The following is a 19,351-nucleotide window of genomic DNA, read 5'->3' as shown; positions in this document are numbered from 1 at the left end:
CATCTTAACTTCAGGTTGAGGTATTCCCCATTTAATGTAAGAAATCACACACCTGGCAGTCCTTATCTACCTTTTCCTGATTTACCTCCTTAGCACTTTTGATCTCTGTGTGGTCTATTAGAATGCAGACTTTACACAGGCAGGAAATTTTGTTCACCACTATTATACATCTTAGTGCCTACTAAAGAGACTGGCACCAACAAGATGCTCAATAAATCATCAAGTATCGACAAAACCTTTGACATGCCTCACTTGCACAGCCAACTGAGCCCCAGTGTGACCAGACACAATCTGCACATTTACACAGCCCAATATCTGTGGGGGTGAGTATGAGTGGCAAGGTAATTTTGCTCAACATACTATATACTCAACTACTACTAGCTTCATAGTTCGGAAGAAAAAAAAAGTCAAAATGCTTCACAGAAGAACAGTGCTATGGTATACATACCTCCATTCTTGTTGCCTCTCCTCCTTTCACAATGGGCACTGTTTTCCCAGCATGTATTCTATATGGCCCAATTGAATGTCCATTTAGATTACGGATTGGTTTCACTGGCATAATAGAAAAAAAACTTATTCAGGGTTTCAAGGCACAAACAGATCTCTTGGCCTTTGGTACAGAGTTCAAGCATTTACTTAAAAATCAGGTTTGGTGCTATTAAATAACCCTACATTAGTGGTCTAGTGGTTTAGTCACAAAGTTGTGTCCAACTATTCTGGCCTCATGGACTGTAGCCTACCAGTCTCCTCTGTCCAGGGGATTTCCCAAGCAAGAATACTGGGAGTGGGTTGCCATATCCATCTCCAGGGGATCTTCCCAACCTAGGGATCAAACCTGGGTCTCCTGCATTGCAGGTGGATTCTTTACCAGCTGAGCTACCAGGGAAGCCCAACTGTACCTTAAGATAGTTATATACAAATTGGAAAACTAGAGGGATATAAAAAGTTATTTGTTGCAATGTTATAGATTAAAAACCAGAAGGACCAGGGGAAACAATGCAAAAAGAATAAATTATGTGATGAGGATATAATGGGGGTCTATCTATGGACCATCTATGGTCCATCTAGGCATAAAATATCATGTATATAAGCATTACAAACAAGAAAAATATGTATTACTATGGTTATGAACCAAAAGGTTATTTGAAAATGAGGATTCTTTGTCAAAACAACAGTATTAAGAAACCCTAAATTTTATTATTATATCAGCATGTCAAGTGGTAAAAAAGAAAATCGAAACAACCCCAAAGTCCTAAAATCAATGACAGAATAAACAAACTGTGAGTATGTTTACACAGTGGAACACTTATTCAACAATGAAAACAAAAAACTAGGGATATACTGACCTGAGAAACAACCAAATGAGCAAAAGGCCCAATTATATAGATATGGTACAATCCTATACATATACATGCACACATACAATTAAAAATTAAGCACAATATACTAAATGTTTAGGGATGCATAATTAGGTAAAGATAAAAGGAAATGCAAATCTTTAGATAACGGCTTATTTGAAAAAGCCTTCTGTAACCAAGAAGGGGTATATAAAGCTGGGGGCTTCTGTAATGCTGGCAATATCCTGTTTCTCAAGGGGTGAGGTTACATACGGAGAAGGCAATGGCGCCCCACTCCAGTACTCTCGCCTGGAAAATCCCATGGACGGAGGAGCCTGGTACGCTGCAGTCCATGGGGTCGTGAAGAGTCGGACACGACTGAGCGACTTCACTTTCATGCATTGGAGAAGGAAATGGCAACCCACTCCAGTATTCTTGCCTGGAGAATCCCAGGGACGGGGGAGCCTGGTGGGCCGCTGTCTCTGGGGTCGCACAGAGGCAGAGACGACTGAAGTGACTTAGCAGCTTAGCAGAGGTTACATAATTTTTACAATTGTTTAGTTGAAGTTTTTAAGTTGTGTGTATTTTCAGTTTTGTTATATTCCACAATAGAAGCTTAAAAAAAAAAATCTAGTTTTATAGTATTAGAATTCTCTGTAGAATCCAGTATGAATTACCTTTCTTCTAGGGCAGAATTAGGTAGCAAGGGTTTGGTTTTTTTTCCCCCTATATCTTTAGCAATGATGAGCATATTACAAATTTAGGGGTGGTCCAGAAAAATAAAGACTCTCAATTAGCTTTTTAAAAAAGTCTTCCTTTTTATATAAACGACAAGCTAAATTTGCTTTAAAATTCAGCAAGCATTACTATTCCTCCAAGACCCAACAAACTGACCCCCTAGATCAACCAAAAACACACTTAAAAACATTTCTTAGCTATCCCAACCTAACACATATAACCAAGTTACATAGAAGAAGCAGGGCTCAAGGTATACAGGCTGTGGACAGTGGCAGGCTAATTCTGGAACCAACAGCTATCATGGTTATTTTCTAATTCTATAGCTTCCACTCCCTTGATGGCCTGGCCTGGTTCTGTTACATGGATTAGGGAAATTGCTTCTTGAAGTTCAGCCTGTAGTCCATTTCTTCATCTTCTAAATGTCATGATCTGTCTATACTCTTTCTGCTTAGACTAGTAAAAATGAATCGTTCTACCTAAACTAAGAACCCTGATCAATACAATAACTGACCAAAAAAAAGCATATGCTGAAAGAATAGAACCTAAAATGCTGCACCGGCTTAGTAGGAGAGGTAAGAAAGTAGATATTAAAGATTTCAACATTTCATGCTAGAAACTGTTCCGTGGTGACTAAACATTAAGTCAAACTGTCACCTACTGTGCCTTGAAAGGCAGACCACATTCCAACCAAGGTTGTAGAATAAGGAGAAAATGGAAGGAAAAGATGATCTGAGAGAAACGTAAGTATTATTTGTTGCAGACCAATCCCAAAACTGGGGGTAGGAAACAACAAATATTTTTTGAATACTAATAAATTCCAGGCATGTCATAAAATTTACATTTCTCAAAAACAAAACAGAAAACATGGTATCATGAATCTCACTACAGTCAAAGTCACAGATGTTATCTGAAGCTAGTCCCAATGAGCCTAACTGCACAGCAGCACTGCAGACACAGACCTGGAGAACACTGTGGACACGGCTGCAGGGGGAGGAGAGGGTGAGACGGATGAAGACAGCCACACAGAAACATGTATTACCATACGTAAAACAGCCAGCCAGTGGGAATTTGCTGTGTGCGTCAGGGAACTCAAACCAGGGCTAGATAACAGCCTAGAAGAGTGGGGTGGGTGAGGAGGGTAGGAGGGATGTTCAAGTAGGAGGGAACATGGGTACACTTATGGCTGATTCATGTTGATGTTTGGTAGAAACCAACACAATACTGTAAAGCAATTAATCCCTCAATTAAAAATAAGTACATTCTAAAATATTTTAAACCAAAAAATAAAAAGAAGTTATCTAAACTCAAAGATAGACCTGCCTAACTCCAAAGCAAGTTTTCTTCATTAGCTGTTAACACCTCCCATCCATGTGTGAGAAGCCTTAAGAATTTTTTATGTGCGACCTCCCTGGTGGTGCAGTGGATAAGAATCCTCCTGCCAATGCAAGGGACACGGGTTCTATCCCTGGCCCAGGAAGATTCCACATGCCATGGAGCAGTTAAGCCCGAGAGTCGCAAATACTGAAGCCTGTGCTCCTAGAGCCTGTGCTGCATAACAAGAGAAGCCACCACAATGAGAAGCCCATATACCACAATAAAGACTGCAGGCAGCAATGAAAACTCACTGCAATCAAAAAAAAAAAAAAAAAACCCAAGTAAAAAGTAATAAAAATTTAAAAAAAAAAAAAGAATTTTTTATTTGTACATATGTTCATAGGTTTAAGGATCTGCAAGAGAGGAACAAGGAACCATCAAGTCTTACAGGAAAGAGACACTGTGCGGTTGGGAAAGGCACCACAGTCCAAAAGTATCAGCAGGGGAATGCAAAGGACACTGAATGATCTGAGTTTCCTGAGGGGTAAGGAGCATGAGAGTCTCCATGCTTCCTCAGATTACAAGGAAGAGTCGGGATCTGGTCAAAGGAAATGTAGGAAATACCCCATAGGGAAGTTTTTAAGACAAGAGATACAGAGAGCAATGAGCACAGATTAGGAAGGAGAAGGATGGCTGGAAAGTGGTCAGATAGACCCTGGGAAGTGAAGAAAGGCTGGACTGACACGACCAAAATGCACAAGTGACTCTGGGATTGTGTAATTGGCAATGGCTGTGAAAGACTAGGCAGCAAAGGGAATAAACATTAAAGGAAGGGATAAACACAAGGAAGTAACTGGCCTCTAAATTCTGAATTCAACATAAAAATAGAGGGGAGGAGTCATCAATGGAAAGGGCCTCTTACTTCTGCCTGAGCCTTGTAACTAGTCACAGAAAATCTAGCCTACATCTGGTCACCCTGGGATAAATCCTCTCATGTCTTAACAGCGACCAGAGCAGACTAACAGTTCCTAGCAACTAGCTACCACAGAATTCCTACCATGAACAGGTCACTTCCCTTGTTTCCCCTCTTTATATTCTCAATTTCCAAGAGAGAAAGATAAAGCAGCTGACCCAAAGAAAGCACTCAACACCATCATGCAAAATTATTTCTGCCAAGTTAAGACATTTCAAAATAAGATGCATTTTCAGAAAACATACCTTGATATGTCTTCCCATCTATTTCAACTTCATAGGATTCCATAACTTCTTGGATAGCCTCACCAACATCACAGAGACGAACATCAATTCCGGCACACTAAGAACAGAATCACGTATACTCTGTTACTCAAGGTACAGAATTTTACAGGAACTTAACTTTCTAATGTCTTAAAATATGGGACAATCAGAAATAACTTCACCTATAAAAGCTTTCTATACACTATACTACAATAACTCACTGAAAACCCTAAGGGTGGTAGACCAGTCTTACATAACCCAAAGTCCTTAAACAGACTATAAAGTGCTCAAAATATATTAAATGAGATGGTGCTTACAGTTCACATACCTTTATTCCAGTGTTAGTGGCATCTTTTACAGCTTTTAATAATGTATCATATTTGGGATTAAAAGTGACAGTAAAAGCACAATCGATAATCCTACCTGAAAGAGAAAATTTGTGTTTAATTATCAGTCAAATTACCTACTTTATAGCATCTACATTATTAATTAACCTTGCTAATTAACAAAAAACAAAATGATGGGATCAAATGAAGGCAGAACTTCAAGGACGTAGACAGCATTCATAATCAAATGTTTCAAAATGACAAAATTAATTCCAGGGTTACTTCAAGACGGCACCAATTCAGTACTCACCAGGCAGTTATACAAAAAAAAATAAATAAATAAAAACAAATCAAACTGAGAAAGCCTGGAGAACTAAGTAGCACAAGCAGGCAGAGAAAATGTACAGGTCCATAGGACACTAACCATCAATCTAGCTTCTCCAATTTAGTAAAACCCCAAGTGTTTAAGCTTTGCTTTCTCACCTGTCAAGTGAAAGTAAAAGGTGCTTACCTAACAGGGTATAGGAAAGAATTGAGAAAAGCTAACAATTATATTCAAAGGTTGGTAAACTCAAAGGTTCTGAGTAAATGTTTATTGTTATTCTACAAATAAAAAAGTCTGAAACAACGACCTGAATGAAAATGTAAGAGTCTATTTTTCAATCCTTGCTCTGATAGGTAGTAACAAACCTCAATTACCCAACAGTTTTCACTGAATTCCATTAAACAGGATACTTTAACATAAATCTCAAAATCTGCCTCAACGTATTAATAGCTCTATTGAAAAGTGAGACATCAGAAAGGGAAAATGTTAGAGTTCAATATCTATAGCCCTACCCAAGGAATTATTTCTAAGAACTCACCACTTATATGTGTTCCAAAGTCTATCTTACAGATGTCATCATACTGTAATACTGTTGTGTCACCAGCATTGGGAGTATAATGGGCAGCACAGTTATTCAGAGAACACCCAGTAGGAAATGCCAAGCCTGCATTTAATCCATTCTCTTTTATTAATTTTCGTGAACAGTCTTCCAACTTCTCACTAAAAAAAGAGAAAGAACTTCTTTACTTTTACATTCTTACCCTTGATGTACCTTACAGCTCATCAAGTTCAGAAAGTTGACTGAAACACTTAAATTACTTTCTGGGAGTGATCTGAGCACCTTCTGGATGTGACTAAGTAACAGTTCTCCAACTAAGTAACTACTATGAAAACAGTTCATCTCTAAAATAAATAAAGAGAATTTAATCCACTAGAAATCCACTAGAAAAACAGAAAAACATGATCCATTTTCAACTTAATTTATCAGGAAATAAGATTCTTGACTTAGACCAAAGGCTGACTACATTTTTCTCAATGTTACAAGTTTTAAAAATTCTTAGAATCAGAGAATTAAGTTGCAGCTAATTATTAGCTATAGCTAATTATTTCTCAAGGGGAAAACTGGAGAAATAATCACTTTCTTCATTGCATTATAAATGTTTTGTGTCCCAGAATTTTAATATCCCTTGTTGGCTAGCAAAATAACAGGTTTCCAAACAGAAAGTAAGAACCAGTAATGTGTGCATTTGTACATATGAGAACACGAGTACAAAACAGGGTGGATGAGATGCAAACACCCTCTTACAGTTTCCTCATTACATCAACACTATAAGGTTTACAGAAAGTATTTCTAGAACCTTCACTTAAAGATCTTTGGCAGGGCAGTAATGAAAGACAAACATAAACCTGAAGAGTTAGAGCTAAGAAAACTTTTTTATCACATTCTTACAAAAACATATTCCTTTTTACCAGATTTCTATCATTGTCATCCCAGGCTTGATCCAGCTCATAACATATTTTCTAACTTGTCGATGTGCTTCTGCAGCTTCTCGAAAATCATTCCAAATCTCTTCACTAGCTTGATCTAATGCTTTCTTTTCTTCACTTGTAGTTCTCCAAGCAGCTGTTCGCCTTTATAGTATGCATAGTATAGCATTAGTTATTTAAGAAACAGCAAAATAAGCATAATAGCTGAGATAAAATACACTAAGATATTCCAAGCAAAAAATTACATACTCAGATTTTTATTAAAACTCAGCAAAGTTTCTGAAATACAAGTACCCAACACAGTTACAACCAAGCCAAATCAAGTTAAACCTTTTGTAAGACTCTTAGGAAAAAAGTCATTCTTTCACTCCAGGTAATATAAATTTTAAAGGTGGACCAAATATTAGCATTTAACTTTACCAACAGAGCAAGCACTAAATCCAAAGACTTGACTTGGCAATCTGCATATATCTTCCTCAAAACATAAACTATGTGCTTTTGCAGGATTCTTCTAATTTTAAATATATATATATATATATATATATATATATATATATATATATATATAAACATCTTCCTTGAAGGAGATGGCTCATATTCTAAAACTGCTAGGGTGACTGATTTTTACATTCAGTATTTGGGAATGAAGAGATCTACTCCCTTTTTAAGCAGTACATTTCAAAAACAGTAATTTTTCAAATGAAAGTCTTTTGTTTTTATAGTTTTCACAGATTCTTAAGCAATACTGAATAAAGAATTCACAAGTCAGTGATCACTGAAGTAAAAATTATACTTAGTATAATAGTGATGTCATCAAGAAATAATTTTTATTTGCCTCAAAGTTAGTGTTCAGCAAACTACAGCCTGCAGGGAAATCCAGCCCGGCACCTGTTTTGTAAATAAAACCATTCTGTGACATAGCTTTGCTCATTTATTCACATATCATCTATAGCTACTTTCATGCTCAACAGCAATGAATTAATACTCAAGACCTAAAATATTTACAATCTGAGTCTCTATAAGAGTTTACCCAATTGCTTTAAACTACAGCCCGCTAAAACAGTGACTCAAAATGCTTCGAGTTTTTCTGTGTGTCAACATCAAGTTCACTATGATTACTTCCCTGCTGCAGCAGCAGCTACCTGTGCCAACATCTACTACCTCTGATTTGCTACACAGGCCCAAAGGAGCTGTCCTATGTGAAACTGGGAATATTTAAGAATCACAGAGGCTTCTTTAGCTGTTTATTGTTTGGAAATATATTTTGGATCTATCTACTGATATTTTCAGAAAACTGAAATATTACAGTACCACCAGTTTAAGGTCAGTTTTAAACCCATTACATACTTATCAGTCTAGCCTTTTCTCTCCCACAAGTTCAAATCTCTTCCCTGCAAACCAGGAACCCAAATGTTCTAAGAATAGATCATTCTTAGGCACAAGAGTACTGGCTTTATTTTCAAATAATTCTGGCACATATAGATACAGCCATACCTGGCAGTAAAGGCTGAAGCACCTTTTGCTTCAAAAGCCAAAGATTTTGTGGAAAGCAAAAGTATCAGCTAATGTTTACAGAGTGGTAAGACAAAAGGCTATGTCCACAGGGAACTGATGGATATCATGAATTCAGGGCAATGAAAATGGAATCGGTCATTATGAATTCCCAATTTCTTCTCAACCCAACCATTAAGATTCTTCAAAGTGATTTCTTATAGGTTAAAACGTAAGTTTAATTAAATTTCAAATAATATTTGACATTTTACAATCAGAACATGATACAATAAAGATCCCCAATATTGAAGTCAACAGATCTCATGACTATCTTACACTTCTGAAGGTTGCATGGCTGACTCTTGAAACAGTGGATTCTTCACAAGATTATGTAATGTTCTGCACTGTTAGTAAAGAACTATCGATCAAAAACTGAATTTAAATAAATTATTTTGCTAAGTCTTGAGTTCAAGATGAAAGTCATTAGAGATACTGGAGAACCTACTGTCAGGGTCTATAATCTTAATTCAAGGCCCAAGTGAAAGAGAAAATATGAAGGAGTCTCCCTTTTCTTAAGTTTGATTTTTTGATGTTCAGTTTACTTAACAAAAACTTATAAATAAGATTAAAAAATCATTCTAAGTCATAACAAATATTTTAGAATTAATTAAACTGACAGGTGACATATCCGTTTTTACAAAATTATGTCTGCAAAACAAAACTATCGAAACAGTTGCTTGCAAGAGAATCTTTACAGGAAATGTTTATAGAATATGTAAATTCTTCACACCTCTTTGATTTCTGAGTCTTAAATATTTCATCATTTTTATTAGTGGATGTGTTAAAAGCAGAAAAAATAGAAGACCAAAAGACACAAACAAAGGTATCTGAAAGGCTCCTCTGTCCATGGGATCCTCCAGGCAAAATATTGGAGTGGGTTGCCATTCCCTTCTCCAGGGGATCTTCCTGACCCAGGGACTGAACTCACGTCTCCCACATTGCAGACAGATTCTTTACCATCTGAGCCACTATTTGCATTTTAAGGTACTACATGCCACATTTACCAAAACCATTTAAAAATGCGTATCTTAAAAAAAGACATGTCGTTAGCCCAGAAATAATAAAGCATGCATGTTGACACCAACTCCTTCCTGTGAAAAGTGGTATTTAAAGAGAAAAAGAGGAATTCCCTGGTAGTCCAGTGGTTAGAACACTCTGCTCTCCACTGCCAAGGGCCTGGGTTCAATCCCTGGTCGGGGAACTAAGATCCCACAAGCCGTACAGCTTGGCAGGAAAAAAAAAACAATGTGTGTTTAAACTGCCTATGAGAAGACAGTACAGTTGGTTCCCAACTATAGTTGGTAAAGTTCTTCTTATAGAATAATGTCAACAAATGTAGAAAAAATTATGGAATTAGATATTCATCATTCTGAAGTCCTCATAAAATAACTGACAAAGCAAGGATCATCAACAGGTATTAAAATAATTAAGATTGTTTAAAAAAAAAAAAAGAATATTCTAACAGTACCCTACAGATTACTTGGAAACTGCAAAAAGAACTTTAAATAAGAAAAAACTGGCTATAACCACATTAACCAAGAGGTCAAATAAGGTAAAACTCATATAACAGACAGTAAACTGATTTTAATTCACAGGCAGATTTACAGAAATTTTTATTTTCTTCTTTTTTGCTTATCTATATTCTCTAATTGTACTACCATGAATATGTATTGCTTGTAAAATTAACAAATGTCCCCAAAACTGCCTAGTGAATTCAGAAATACAAATCAAGAATTTCAAATAATTCTTTGTTCCATTTCTAGTGATCCAGAATGAGAAAAATTAGATTCAATTAACATACCAAGATGTTCATCACAGAAATTTCTCTAGTGGTAAAAAATTGAAAACAGTATTAATACTTGAAAATAGGGAAATAACTAATAAAATCAGGCTAGATACAGAACAGAACATCATTAGAGCCATTAAAAATTGGTTTCAAAAATCTTTAACACAGAAAATACACATAAAATGTTAAAAAAAATTTAAGAGCAACAACCACCCTAGTAAAAACTGATTTCCAAAATCATGAATTTCTACATGTAAGGAAGATGTTCCTAAGGAATGAGATGTTTACATTCTCAAAGTAACTTCCCCAAAATTACCAATTACAAGAGGGAAAAGAATAATGATACACCAAAAGAAACTGAATAATATCTTACCCAAGTGAAAGAAACTGACATCAGGAGCCTGCATATGTGACAACCGCGAAAAGGACAAAATATCTACTTATCTAGTAACCCACCAAAAATGTACAATGTACTCTCAAATACTTCAGAAAAATAGTACACGTATTACTCCAAGAGATATTATAATGTATAATATCTTCCTGTATTGTTTCAAAAACAGAAGCTACTTTACTTACACAATGTTTAATTTGCATCAGAAAATGACAGCAAAAGGAAAGGGTAGTTTCTAAGATATACAAAACTTCCAATTTTTTCCTTGTATTAAACATTACTTTCAGTTTCCTATTAACAGTGTGTTAACAAGTATAGGAAACCAATGGCTTTCTGGCCCTTCAGCAATTAGAAAACAGAAATGGAAATAAAAATATCTTGTTCACATCAGTAACAGAATAAAACCTTTACAAACAAATATAACAAAAAGAGGACATACATTAAAAAAAAAATCAGAATGGGGTGGAAAATATATAATGACAATGGATACTATGATACAACTGTCAATTTTCTGAAACAAATACATAATTATGATGGGATTCCAGTAAGAAGGGCATTTTTCTGTGCATATGTGTGTTAAAACTAAAAATATGACCAAAAGTACCTAAGAAAACTATAAGAAGAGTTATGTTTGGTTGGGCTATATGGCAGAGAAGCAGCACATTGACTCATCAAATTATCAAAATAAATACTACAGAAATAGAGATGAGTGGAACAGAATAAATAATACAGAAATTGGTTCCAATATACAAGAGAATAGGAATAGAGTTCCATTACATGAGAATAGAATATGGCAAAAGCGGTCATTCAATTAAATAGAATGAAACTACTAAACAAACAACTCTAACACAACTGACGACCCATTTAAAACAAAATAAAATTAGCATTCCCAACCTTAGACAAAAAATTCCAGACCAATTCAAGATGTAATAAAACAAAAAAAATAGTTTTGAGAAAATAAGAGACTGCTAAGAACACAAAAGTACAAAATACGAATATATACTATTATTCAAAATCTTTAAACTTCTCTAAGAGCAAAAGAATAAAACCAATAATCAAAAGACACTCAAAATCACTAGCAATGTGGGAATCATAAAATATTAATATGTTAATTTGGCAATTCCACTCCTGAAGAACTATCACGTAATAAAACTGTCAGCATATATGGAGATATATATATGTGTCTATCCAAACACATATATGTATACATACATATATATGCATAAGTATATATACATGCCTATTGCAAATGGTTTATAGTGGCAAAAAAAAAACAACTGGAGGCAAAGTGAATGCTCATAAATTAAAATGGAATAAAGCACTGTATGATCACACCACAGAATATTATGCAGCCATTCAAAAGAATAACAGAGCTTATTAATCAATCAATATTTTGATTGACTTGGAGGGACTTCCAAGATGCAGCCCTGATGAGAAAAGCACGGAGGAGAAAAAAACTATACCTACAATTTTATTTTTGTACACCAAATAATGACCAAAACACTCTCCTTACACAAGTAGAGACAGATGTACACATACATGGACACAGAAAAATATGGAAGGCTACCTGCTAGGTGGTTACATGGGTCTGGAAGAAAGGGAAGGAAGAGGAAACAAGCAAGCAAAAAAAAAATCAAAAAGATTATATTGAAAAATAAGTGTGATCACATCATATGTACCATGAAAATTTAGGTAATTAATACAAAACTCCATGTTTATGACATCCTAAAATGCTTAAGATAGGGACAGTGACTGATGTATTCAAATTCAAAGAAAAAATGCCCATGCTGTAAGACATAACATCATGTTCCTTTCTAAGTTTAAAGAAAAACAATGATGTCTTTATATAGGTCAAGGAAACAATGGTACAGTAGAAGCTTTCTTAACCAACTATTGCAACCACTGGATTAACCAATGCTCCTGATTATCCTTATAAACTATATGAACCAATGCTCACTGTATTCTGAATATTAGTGGTTGGGTTCCTGTTCTGAATAACAGTAGCTAACACTTACTTAATGCTTATATGCGTCTATCACTCTACTAAATACTAAATATTATTCCTCGCAACACTATTAAGTGCCCATGTTATGGATTAGGATATGAAAGCACAAACATGATAAAACTACTTGCCCAAGTCACAAAGCTAGTAAGTGTTAAAACTGGGATTCAAATGCAGATAGTTTGGTCACAGCATCCAGACTCTTAACTAGTCTGCTAACCAGAAAAAATGTACTCTTTCAGAACACTTCCAAAAGTCAAGTGATCTGTGCCCAAACCAGTCATCTGTACTTGTTACTGCAATGATGTAACTTAATTATACATTACTAAAAAGAATTGTTTCTATGAAAACTAAATTGACTACTCAGAGAAGTTTCATTAAAGGCAAGCTATCAAAAAATACTTGTCAAATGGAAATGATTTCAGAAAAAAGATGTAAAGACATAGCCATCAGCCCTCAGATTACTTAGTTCTTGCTGTTCACAGAAACTCAAAATGGAATGGACTCAGTGCATTATGAATATAGCTCACAGGAAAAAAAAAAAAGTGGAGTCCAATGCGATCTACACTTAAGGATCAACAATGATGAAAAACAAATGCCTGTTTTAAGTTAACTCTTATCAGTAACGATTAACCAATTACTGGTCCCAATCATTTTGGATAAGAGGGCTTCTACTGTATTTTCTCTGCAACAAATTCGTAAGTTTTTTTATTTAGGTAGTAGAGCAAAGTTCCATGAAAAATCAAATCTGCTTTATTGCTAAGCTATAATTTTTGAACGTCAAACTGGAAGTTATTTTGTGATCCTTACCCATCTTGAGTGGGTGGGTATTCGCATTCTTGTCCTTTGGGAAATACACCATTAGGATACAGGTCACATATTGGAACTGAGGGAGGGTCTGTTTGAACTTTTGCTGTGAGATACAAATAAAGCATTAACTTCTGTAGTTAAAAACAAAATTAAGCAGTTATCATTACAGTTTTTCTCAGTTCCTAATTGTTATTACATGTCCTGACTAAGGAATCTCCTTGTCACTTTTACAGTTAAAAACAGAAGATATTTCACCACAGTGGCCATCTCCTCTTATTTACAGTTATTTAGGAATAAAAATACTCAACTCCTCATAATTCCATTATGTATTTAAACAGTATATGCTTTGGCACAAAGAACACTTCTAATGTTTGTCTTCATTTACTATACTGGAAATGGAATAGCATATAGAAGCAGCTTTCACAAATAAAAATCAAAGAAGCGACAAGAAAATAAGAAAGAAATCCTACAGCAATAAAATAAAAAGCCATTATGTATTAATAAAACAGGTAAAAAAATTATTGGAAGGGTATATGACATATAAAGGTTAAAGAATATACATTCTCAGTGCTAAAAGACTTTAGGAACCACATAGAAATTTCCAAATACTTGGAAAGTTTCAGTACTTAGCATATTTGTTAAGGACACATTATTTCCCAAACTATATTCTAAGATACCACTGTTCCAAAATGCTTTTTAAAAATATTTAGAGATGTGTCTTCTAAAAGTCTGCATAAGACCTAGTTATACACTTCTTACTCTATGAAGAACAATGCTGTGTCCAAGGAATGTCAGGAACTTACATAATTTATTCAATAATACATGACTTTTGATGTATACCTGCAGCATTTACCAACTACCAAGCTGAAGTGCTAACCCTAACCCTAATTTTGATTATAACCTTGGTTATCTTTTGATTATAACCTGTCTTATGTTACAGGTTTTTTATCTGAAATTTTAACACATATTTTATGACAATTGAGCCAAATCATTTATCTACAGAACCACTTTTTGGTTCCTTCTTTTAATGGAATACTCAGTATTTCATGAACACCATTTTCCTCTTTTTGTGTAGTGTTTAGAATTGTTCTACGGGCAAGTAAACTTGGGAAACACCATTTTAGCTTCCTCATAAGAGGGAACATTTAGAATTTTGAAATAAAAATGACCTTAAATGTCACCTAATTAAGCTTCACATTGAAATCCAGGAATCCTCTAACATCCCTGACAGATAGCACTACATGCCTGACAATGAAGGCAGTCATTACTCCCCAGCTAAAACCCATTCATTCTGGGAGAACTGTAACTGCTAGAAAGCAACATCCCCATTACTTTCATCTGTTAGCTCTACTTTAGTCTTTGCAGTTGAAAAAATTTTACTCTTCACTGATGCTTCCTTCCTCTCTATGATGAGAAGGCACTTTAAAGGATTCGGTTCTTAACACTTTCATTCTCACCAGCCTTCTCAGTGTTTAAGCTGGTACTAGATTTGACTTCTACTAATAGTTCAAATAAGGTATAATCAGTATAAGACTACATTATTGATTCTAAAAATCCTGCTGCTACTGAAAGGTCTGGATTCCTAGCATTTTCCTTCATTGTACAAGCATCCAAAATCCTTAGGATCCTACCTATCACCTTACACTAATTTTATATATGCCTATTTAAATTTCAGATTGTTAATAATTCAGTTTTCTTTTGAAATCTTGTTTTTTGCTAATCAAAGGATTATCTCATAATCCTGAAATTTATTTCATCTACAAATCTAATAAAGATGCCTTTTATATTGTCCACAAATTACTAAGACAAGATAAAGGACTCAAAAAGATCATCAGAGAAAATGTAAAGAATTTGTAATCAAAGTAAGTTGAAGCCTAACCTTTACCACTTAATAGCTGTGACTTGGACAAATGGCTAAATGTGCTAAGCCTGTTTCCTCATCTACAAAACGAAGAACTAGATGCAATCTTGGATAACCTTTGAAAATTATAATCTACTATGTCCAAGCTATTATCTAAAACTATGAACAATTAGAAGTATCTGTATTGCACTTAATTGTTAACTGTCACTTATAATTCTCTCACTTTATAGATGAGGAAAATGAAGGCAGTAACCTGCTCCTGATTACATTACTTGGATTATTTCAGAAGTGATTTATGACACAAATAAGACGCATTCAAAGCAAATTAGAAAGCAACAAATCAAAACACAGAAAGAACCTAAAATAGAACCTGAAATAAGGCCAATACAAAACTAGATTTGGCTCTAAATCCTCTAGCAGTCAATTAAAAAAAGGGGCGGGGGGGGGTTAGATTATTTGCATAGTTCATATTTCTGCAACAAAACACATTAACTACTCAGGAAAAGCACAATTATTCTTGATACTAAGATCAGACAGAGAGAGGTCTTTCAAGAGTGCTCATAAAGAAATATAATTAACAGCAAGTTCAACAACCTCCTTAGAGGAGGCACAATACAGGCTGATGGTATCATACTAAAATGCCTATCAGTGGAACAGTATATCAAGTGCAAATACAAAGCAGCCTCTTAACACTCCTCCCTGCTTATCTACCTTCATTAGGAAGCGACTTTAGAGTATCTGAGAAATAGATCTCTCTCAAGCCATTTTCAGGTAACATGTCTTAAAAGAACTCTATGAACAATTTTTGAATGAAAGGAATGTGACATTATAATTCCTAGAGATTCCTAGAAAGCAAGTAATCTATGCTTATTAAATACAGATTATGCTAGAGGCAGAACTGAAGTCCTGAGTGGAAGGATCTAACCAGAATAGATGCCTGACTAGAAAGAAAGCAAGCCCATCTCCACCTCGAGATGTATCAGGGAAATGTCTGGCAGAGCTAACAGCTTTTTTTTAAAATAAGTATTTTCAACACAGAGATAAAAATGAAAGTCAAACCCTCAATATTCTCATTCATAAAACTTTATCCTAAAGATTTAGCCAGACAATCAATGGTCTCTGATGCCAAAGGGCATCCAAGATTAGAACTCATTCTGATTCCCAACCCAATCTTTGTTCCCCAGTACTACAGTCACCCCTTATTCTCCCTAAGAGTTTCAGGTCCCTTAAGATGTTTGGCTGTATTATTTATAGAAACAAAATACAAGCAGGATCATATTTTAAGTGAATCTGAAATAGCACAATACAAATATTCCTAATAAAAATTCACCATATTCACAAATTTTAAATAATGGGATTCCTCATTAAATATGTCAAGATCTCTTTAATATCAAAACTGGTAAGTGAACTGCAAATTGTTTATTCTATTATCACATGGTGGCATTATTTAAGTCATCACTGACAAAATTATCTGAATTATTAAAATTTTAAATTATAAAAAGTTTTTTAACTTGCAGTAAAATGCAACCAACTTATTATTAATATTCTTTGACTAAATAACTGAAGAAAATAAGACTGTTAAAACTACTTGCCAAACACTAGTTAAGTTTCACTAAATTCTAACTCTATTAGGCCATCATTCATTTCCCTAACATATACCAGGATCTTAAGCAACTTCAAACCTACTCTTCAAGCCTGCTGAATAATAATCACTTGTAATTTGGCAAGTAGGATCAACTAAAGACACTAACGTCCTCTCTTCTTCTTCTTCTTTTTCTTCTTCTTTCCAGCTGCTCCATCTCCATCACCATCTCCATCTAAGAGAAGACATGTCAAATTCATTTAAACCTTATAAGCAGAGGGACAAAACAAGCACACAAGTACATAGAGTGCATCTTAAATAGCACAGGACAAAGTTGACCCAATACTCTTAGAATTTTTTATATTGTTAGCTTCAAGTATCAGAATTTGACTTGTGTAATCAAAGGCACTAGTAAACTTTAACTTATTCTAGATACAAGAATTGCTGAATAAGACATTTTAAGAAACAATGTATTAAATAACATTTTTTTAAAGCTAAGAAAAATAACTAGTGTTACTTAAATACCAGTATAATAATGACTATATGACTTCATAGGAAAGGATACTAGTTACAGTTGATATATGTTTTGCAGTTAAATACTTGTATTTCACAACCTCATGTGATTCTCAAAACAATCCTAACAAGATATGTTTAAGGGATATGCCCAAGATAATCCTAATAGATAAATACTAGAAATGGACCAAGAATATCACTTGATTACTAATCCAATGAGAGGTAAATGGGGTCTCATTTTTTTTTTCATTTATTTTTATTAGTTGAAAGCTAATTACTTTACAATATTGTAGTGGTTTTTTTGCCATACCTTGACATGAATCAGCCGTGGATTTACATGTGTTCCCCATCCCGATCCCCCCTCCCGCCTCCCTCCCCATCCCATCCCTCTGGGTCTTCCCAGTGCACCAGCCCTGAGCACTTGTCTCATGCATCCAACCTGGGCTGGTGATCTGTTTCACCCTTGAGAGTATACTTGTTTCAATGTTATTCTCTCAGAAAAAGAGACACAGATGTACAGAACAGACTCTGGGGTCTCATATTTTAAAAATACCTTTTCCTACCTAGTTGTTATCAGAGAAAGAGTTCTCTTTATGCGTCAAATTGTATACAAAAAAAAAAAAACTTACTTTTCCTAGGTTCATAGTTCTCAGATTCTCAGAAGCACCTGATGACCAAAACTGAGAACTATTTCAAAAAACAGTTGGCAAAAGATCATCCAAAACAGCCACAATCTGCTTGTCAGTTTTTATGGTAACTTTCTATGCAGCCCAAAGCCCATAAACTTAGAGAAAAAAACAAAGAATATAATTATGACCAAGATTAATTATGGAGTTAAAAGTATTTTAAATAAAGGTATCAAAAATAGACCTAAGTATCTGAATTTCTAAAAATGCTGCTCAATACATTTTAACAATCATTTCTGAAGTATGCTTATCTACCCACAAATAACATAACTAAGAAAAAGGGATGAATGGGACACTGTTTCCGATAATTAGAAGTTGATAGTTTAACAGTATGCCTAGCATATAGTATTTTTTAAAATGTTTCACCTAGTGGTAGTAACTCATGTTTATTTAGCATTAATAATTTTAGTAAAATCCACACATCAAAAAATGTCAAATAAGTGCTTATATTTTCTGTTCAAAGTGCTCCATTTTCACTGCTAGACTGATAAAAGCCAAAGAAGGAATCTCAGCACATTAACTCTATGTTCTAATTACCACTCAGTCACTGATGTATGCCGACCTCTCCTTGTCTGTGAGCTCCTTAAGGGTCAGACACTATTAAGCACAGCGCCAAGCACATGATAAATATTCAATCTATTCAACAAATGAGTGTTCTTTTAGTTTATCCTGTTTATATTTATTTTCACCACATTGAGAAATAGGAAACAGCAGTCTGGCAAAGAGGGAGGTAACATAATCTAAGGCTTTAATGGGATGAGTGATAGGAAACTACAACTATTTGACAATTTTTGACCAACAAAATTACGTTTCTTATATTCAATCTTATAATATCAACAGAAACACAGTAGGGAAAACAAAATACTACTGATTTACTCATTAGTGGTTTCTGAAGTCAAAGCTTTAACAAAAACAACACTAAAAATTTTGGAAAACACAACTTTCAACATCCTTGTGTCATATAATCTAATTAGCATATTGTGCTTTACAGTTTTAACAGCAGCCTTCTTCATTCATTCAATAAATGTGTGCTGAGTTCTTCAGTGACAGAACAGTAAACAAGACAGTCTTTGTTCTGGACAAATATTCAACGTAGCACACTGCAATTTACTTAGACTGAACCTGCAACAAAGGCTTCATGATGTATAAGCAGTTTTAAACACACATTCAAAATCATACCAGCACTGTGACCTTGAGCAAGTTAATCAGCCTCCACCACCATGGTATCTTCATCTTTAAAATGGGTAAGATGAAGCTCCTCCTCTGATACTGGATCATCCTTCTAAGGTTAATTATTTTATCCAATGTCCAAGGTTGCTATATTCAGCACAGAAAAACGGCCACTTGTGCTAGAATGATGGTAGAGCCAGGATCTAAATTTTAATACCATATGCTCATACTTCAC

At 34.7% G+C, this 19,351-nt stretch overlaps 1 protein-coding gene across 1 annotated transcript in view; it reads right to left on the bottom strand.

The window, feature by feature from the left end:
- Nucleotides 1-19,351, bottom strand: part of METAP2 (methionyl aminopeptidase 2) — a 29,811-nt gene that overhangs the window by 1,535 nt on the left and 8,925 nt on the right. The window contains exons 3-9 of the mRNA XM_020912815.2: nucleotides 16,917-16,982; nucleotides 13,305-13,407; nucleotides 6,747-6,908; nucleotides 5,815-5,996; nucleotides 4,954-5,048; nucleotides 4,608-4,704; nucleotides 449-552 (exon numbers count right to left, since the gene is read on the bottom strand). Of these exons, the coding sequence (XP_020768474.1) occupies nucleotides 449-552; nucleotides 4,608-4,704; nucleotides 4,954-5,048; nucleotides 5,815-5,996; nucleotides 6,747-6,908; nucleotides 13,305-13,407; nucleotides 16,917-16,982 (809 nt within the window). The remainder of the gene's footprint in view (nucleotides 1-448; nucleotides 553-4,607; nucleotides 4,705-4,953; nucleotides 5,049-5,814; nucleotides 5,997-6,746; nucleotides 6,909-13,304; nucleotides 13,408-16,916; nucleotides 16,983-19,351) is intronic.

The sequence above is a fragment of the Odocoileus virginianus genome, chromosome 24 (assembly GCF_023699985.2).
Source record: "Odocoileus virginianus isolate 20LAN1187 ecotype Illinois chromosome 24, Ovbor_1.2, whole genome shotgun sequence".
In the NCBI taxonomy this organism is placed as follows: Eukaryota; Metazoa; Chordata; class Mammalia; order Artiodactyla; family Cervidae; genus Odocoileus; species Odocoileus virginianus.
This window is presented reverse-complemented; position numbering and strand designations above follow the sequence as displayed.